The 5,752-nt window shown below is 34.4% G+C and overlaps 2 protein-coding genes across 5 annotated transcripts in view; one reads left to right on the forward strand and one right to left on the reverse strand.

Annotated features, from left to right (window-relative positions):
- Positions 1-2,188: 2,188 nt before the first annotated feature.
- LOC106779919 (AP-1 complex subunit gamma-2) overlaps positions 2,189-5,752 on the forward strand; it is a 42,732-nt gene continuing 39,168 nt past the window's right edge. For 2 of the 4 annotated variants that reach the window (XM_014668137.2, XM_014668139.2), the window contains exons 1-3: positions 2,190-2,548; positions 3,532-3,834; positions 3,957-4,098. In XM_014668137.2, coding sequence (XP_014523623.1) covers positions 2,274-2,548; positions 3,532-3,834; positions 3,957-4,098 — 720 coding nt within the window. In that variant the 5' untranslated portion in view covers positions 2,190-2,273. Of the gene's footprint in view, positions 2,549-3,531; positions 3,835-3,956; positions 4,099-5,752 lie in introns of all 4 variants that reach the window. The other 2 variants (XM_014668138.2, XM_014668136.2) reach the window with 2 other exon arrangements.
- Positions 4,581-5,752, reverse strand: part of LOC111240858 — a 6,649-nt gene continuing 5,477 nt past the window's right edge. The window contains exon 2 of the mRNA XM_022776766.1: positions 4,581-5,454. Within this exon, the coding sequence (XP_022632487.1) occupies positions 5,359-5,454 (96 nt within the window). The 3' untranslated portion in view covers positions 4,581-5,358. The remainder of the gene's footprint in view (positions 5,455-5,752) is intronic.

The raw sequence follows: 5,752 nt of genomic DNA on the forward strand, positions 1-5,752 counted from the left end.
ATAGCAGGCCTACCATTGGGCCGTGATTAGGGTTTTGTTAATCATTGGCCCATGAGAAAAACTATAAATAGGAGTCCAGGGTCAAAGGTAGGTGGTTCCATTGAATGCATATTTATTACTCTCTCTCTATCTCTACCATTTTTATCTGATCAATGATACTGACTTGAGCGTCGGAGTGCCATTAGCAGGTACCCGACCGGACTTAGCGAAGGGGAGCAATCGAATTGGAGTTGGATTAACGGAGGACCAGACGGTTCGAAGCGGGAAATTGTGTAAGAGAGCTCGGACAATATCCCAACCGAAACAGGAGGGTATATGAAAAAATTGTGTGATTGAAAAAGTATGAGGAGCCACAACATAGCTAAATGAATAAAAAGTAGAGAATTATCAAAACTTGAATATCATCCGACAAATTGGATTAAAAATAACTTTAAAGTCCTGAAAAATAAAAGTGTGAACTTTTCACATAAACAATAAATTCATAAATGTTTCTATTCTAATCAAGATTTTACAATATCAAAGATTAAAAATTAAGAGAAAGAAGCCTATAGAGCACAAGTATTTTTTACTAATTCAATTAAACTTCAGTTAATCTTGGTTCAAGTTTCGCTATTCTAATCTTAGCCACAAATGTATTTTTTTTACAATCTTTGTTCATTTGAGAACAACAATTAGTCAATATGGAAATTTATTACATTACTAAACTTTATAACCTACTGAAGTACTAATAATAAAAAACAAAATACAACAAAGGATATTATCTATATATAAAAAATATACATTTAAAATCTTCTCGTGAATGTTCATGAATAGAGTTTTTTTTTTTTCTTTTTTCATTTAGAAATTCTTCTTATATTTTTTTAATAACCTTGTAACCTAGTTGTGAACCATTATAAGTATTTTTGCGGAACTGAACATATTCTGCAATGTCTTTTTTCATTCAATAAACTCTTTACTACCCAATATTCATTCTCCATGCTTCCTTTGTCCTTTATCGAATGATGAGATGTTTGTAAAAAGTTTTCTGATGTTCAAGTTAGTACTTGATAGGATATTTTGGTTAAATTTAGATTAATGCACAAAGTAAAGTCAAAGTACGATTAAAATAATATTTATATGCATATTTTGCTGACCATGGGCCCTATATGAATGAGCCATAGTTATGGATCCATTAGTCCAAAGGTCTAATGACCAACTTACTTGTGAGAAACTCTACCTGTTTTTGGCTAAGTTCTTCAACGCGAGAATGTCTGCAGTAGGCATAAAGGAGATATCGACAGATAGTACCCTAACTTCGGAGCAACGTGGTTATCAAAGTAGATGCAGGCTTTGATGTGCGAAATATAGTATCCAGTACTTAATATTTAATACTCGTTACTGATATTTGAACTTACCCCTTTAGCAGTACAATCCTCGATATCTGACTAGGTGATCTATCCCTCGTAGAGTATTCGGTGGTCGTCCTATGAATTATACTAACCATAAGTTATTTGACACCAGATACTCGATTAACGTTATCATGTCATTGTCTTAAGTAACTCATTTGAAGACTGCAATTACATGACCAAATATCTTGATCGCATACGTAGTACAATAAGATTTGTATTGGTGCTTACATTTCACTTTTTGCATTATGTGTTTGTGTTGGACCAAGTCACACTTTTACTTGTTAGGAACAAACAAAGTCCCACATAGAATAAAAACAAGAGATGTATATGATTTTATATACACATAAGATACCTTCCTTGGTGGGAGACTTTTTAGAGTGGTACCAGAAGCAAACCTGTGAAAGTTTGACCCAATTCTATGTGTGTGTTGAACTTTCCTATATTACTTTCATCAACTTTATAAAAAAAAATATTGTATTGTTAAATACAATCAATTAATTGACGAGATGATACATCATTTTCTCATATTTTATTTTTTTGAAAAATTCAAATAATTGATTATTAAAAGTCAATAACTAACTTTGTGAATACTTACAAATGTTAGTTTAGCCAAGGAACATATAATTTATTAATTTAATTATGACAATAGATTAATTTGTTCCCGTTCCCGATTCTAAAGCTTTTCACAAGAACGTCTTTATACTACACCATATATAACATACACTTATTCATTATTTAACACTTATTTTATAAAAGATGATCAAATAAAAAAAAATGGAAATCGTATATTTTCTAAATTGAATCATTAGTTTTCACAAAGAAGCATGCAAATCCAATTTGCTAAATTGCACCTACTAAAAAAACGGTTGGACTTCTGAAGGCTAAATGTTCAACCAACCTAGTCCCCCCTTCATTTATTTTTTTCTTTTTCGTTTCCTTTTCACAAAATTCATATACAGAAATGTTGGCATAGCGCATTGCATTACGGTCGTTGCGAGTGAGTGGAAGAAGGAAAAAGAAAGAGAAAGAAAATTCAGAGGCTCACACCAAACGGTACTCTCAGATCCAAATCTTTTTTCACTCTCAGATCGAAATCCAATTAAACTGGTTCCGCTTGACCTTCCGATCATGAATGCATTCTCTTCTCCCACGCGTCTGAGGTATGTAATGCAAATCACGGTCTTTCATTTTTCTTTCTTGAAGAAGAAGAAGCATTGCTCACTCAGAAGAACCTCAAAATTTGCCAAATTGTTTGGCATTGATGCAATTAGCAAATGATTAAGTTGATTATCATATTTAGTGTCTCGATTTCTTCTTTTGTTTCCTTTCATTAAGTTCTATTGAGGAATTGCCAATTGCCATTTGCCTGATTCTATGCCGGTATTGCTTAATAATTGTTGTGCATGTGCCATTAAGTTTTTTGGCTGGGAAAAAAATTGAAAGCCTTTATTCAATATGCTGTCTTTGTTTAGAATGTGAGGTCTCTGGATAAATTACTAAGTATTTATGAGAAGAAAATACGAAGATAGAATGAATTAATTTTCTTTCACCAGTTAAAATCAGTTCATGCACCCTTTCTTTTGGAGAAGTAAGATGATAGAGGTTTTGTAAACTTTAAAACGCTTAAGTTGATTTCAACTTGCGGTAATTCATTTTACTTTTTTTACTTTTTTTCCTCTACAAATGTTTATGAAGAATTTTTTATTTGCACGAGGTTTATCTATGTAAATTTCATTCTCTGCTCATAATTTGTTTCAAAGGCTTATCCTTGATGGATTGGGCAGCACTCTTGTTTAATTTTCTATTTTGTTTGTATTGAAATTCTCTTCTCCACCCTTTCTATGATAACTTTTTTGCTGTTTCGATACAACATTATATAAGAAAGTTGGAATTGCAGTGCAGCTATGTGGTCACCGACTCAAATACTTCCTTTCTATAAGTCCTTGTGATTATGTGCTGCGCTGTCATTCTGTATTCGTGAATGAATTTTTTAAAAGTGAATAAAGTTTTTTTATATGGTAAATAAAATACAGTTAACATGTAGTTAGTTCTTTTTCAAGGATATACATGTTTATTATATATCTTAAAATATAAAAATATCATCAGTATCTATTTACAACCTAATTCATATCCCTGCACTTAGGGACATGATTCGGGCCATACGTGCTTGCAAGACTGCAGCAGAAGAACGTGCTGTTGTTAGAAAAGAATGTGCTGCCATTCGCACTTCTATAAATGGAAATGATCAACACTATAGCCATCGGAATCTGGCCAAGCTAATGTTCATCCACATGCTTGGCTACCCCACTTATTTTGGTCAAATGGAGTGCCTCAAGTTGATAGCGTGTCCTGGATTTCCGGAGAAGAGAATGGGTTACCTTGGTCTTATGTTGCTTCTTGATGAAAAACAAGAAGTTCTAATGCTTGTCACCAATTCTTTGAAACAGTATCCAATTTCATGTTAATATTTCATTTGTTTTTTCGTTCCTCAAATTTTACTTTCCTTTCTAAGATGATGGGAGCTAGCAATATTGATGATTGGATATAGCACCCTTAGCTAAGTCACAGAGATCTTAATCACACAAATCAATATATTGTGGGACTTGCTCTTTGTGCTCTGGGAAATATTTGTTCAGCCGAAATGGCTCGTGATCTTGCCGAAGAGGTTGAGAGATTACTGGATTTCCGAGATCCTAATATACGGAAGAAGGTGAATCTTTCATAATATTTCATACCCTTTCAACAAAATTTTATATCTTCATCAATTTTGAAACTTGATACATATATTGGATATTTAGAGTCATGCATTGATCTATCCTTAGGAGAGGAAGACAGACCATAAATGCTTTTATGGCTTAATAGTGTCTCTTATACATAATGACAATAACTTGTTCTTACTTAAAGCAATTAGTTTTGGAACTTCTTAATATAGTTCACTACATGGAGAGAAGGGAGAGAGCGAGAGAGGATGAAGAAGTTTTGTATTTATTAAGGGCTAAATTCTTAGTCCTTTGTGTTTTGGTGTTTTACATTTAGGTATATTAAGTTTTAAAAGTTTCAACCTAATATATATGGTTTTAAAATGTTCATTTTGATTATTTTTATAAAAAAACATTGAATATGTCATAGTTGATGTGTCCACTAAGAGGGTCTTAAAAGTCTCAATATGATACTTTATGCTTTTAAAAATGTTTATTTTAGTTCTTTTTTAACTATAACATTGAATAGGTTAACAGACAAGTAACCAACTATGTTGATAGGTTCTTTTAATCAACAACCTATGAAAATCAATCAAACACACACACAAACAATTCCTCTGAATTGTACAACCTCCTTTTATTACTAAAGAATCAAGAAATTGGTGTATACAAGCCACTTTGAGAGCCTAACCTCTCTCCAAAGAACTACAAGAATTCCCGCACAAACAATAATACTCCAAAACTAACTACAAACAACTCCTTTCCCCCCTTTTATATCACTCACTAACAGAACTAACAGAAACCCACTCTCATATTCCTAACTGCCTTGGCAATTAGGCTCTGTGACTTTACCTCTCCTCCTATATACAATTAACTCCCTAACGTTACTCCCCTCTCCTCCAACAACCTTGTCCCCAAGGTTGAACTCCGGGTATTGCTCTTGTATAGTCACCTCATCTTCCCATGTGGCACTCTCTTGTCCCCCTTCTTGCCATTCTATCAAAACCTAAGGCATTTCTTCTGTTCCCAACTGTCGAGTCCTTCTGTCCAGCACCTTCGCTGCTAAACATGGGTCCATCTGCTTGTAACTCAGCTGGAAGTTCCTTTTCCACTCTCTTCTCCCCCATAACTTTCTTCAGTTGGGAAACGTGGAATATTGGATGAATTCTGGCTCCCTCCTTGAGCACTATTCGGTGCTGTGCATCACGTGAAGGAGGTAGTCCCCCTCTCTCCTGAAACACCTTGTAGTGGGGATGCAAAACTGTTCTGATTTATACCTGCTGCTGCTCTGTCAGTTCATCCATCACATCACCGTCTACCCCTGGTTCCACTATGCACAGTTCCCAAACTAGAAACCATGACTCAACATGATAGGTTCGTTATCCAAGAACCTAAAAGAAACACCTTCTAACGCACACAGAACACACAAATGTACTGAATAGTCTTTATTATTCAATAGCAATCAACGGATACAGCAAGTAGAGAGCTTAACCTCCCCCCTATCAGGACTAACAGGTTCCTGATCAACAAAAGAATTTACTAACTACCCTTAACTACAACTAATCACCCCTTTTATACAAGATACCCTCAACCAACCCACCTAACTACCTTGGCAGTTAGGTTGTGTAACTGTCTTCCTCCTACTATACACCAGTAGAGGCCTAA

The sequence above is a fragment of the Vigna radiata genome, unplaced genomic scaffold, assembly GCF_000741045.1.
Source record: "Vigna radiata var. radiata cultivar VC1973A unplaced genomic scaffold, Vradiata_ver6 scaffold_73, whole genome shotgun sequence".
Lineage (NCBI taxonomy): Eukaryota > Viridiplantae > Streptophyta > Magnoliopsida > Fabales > Fabaceae > Vigna > Vigna radiata.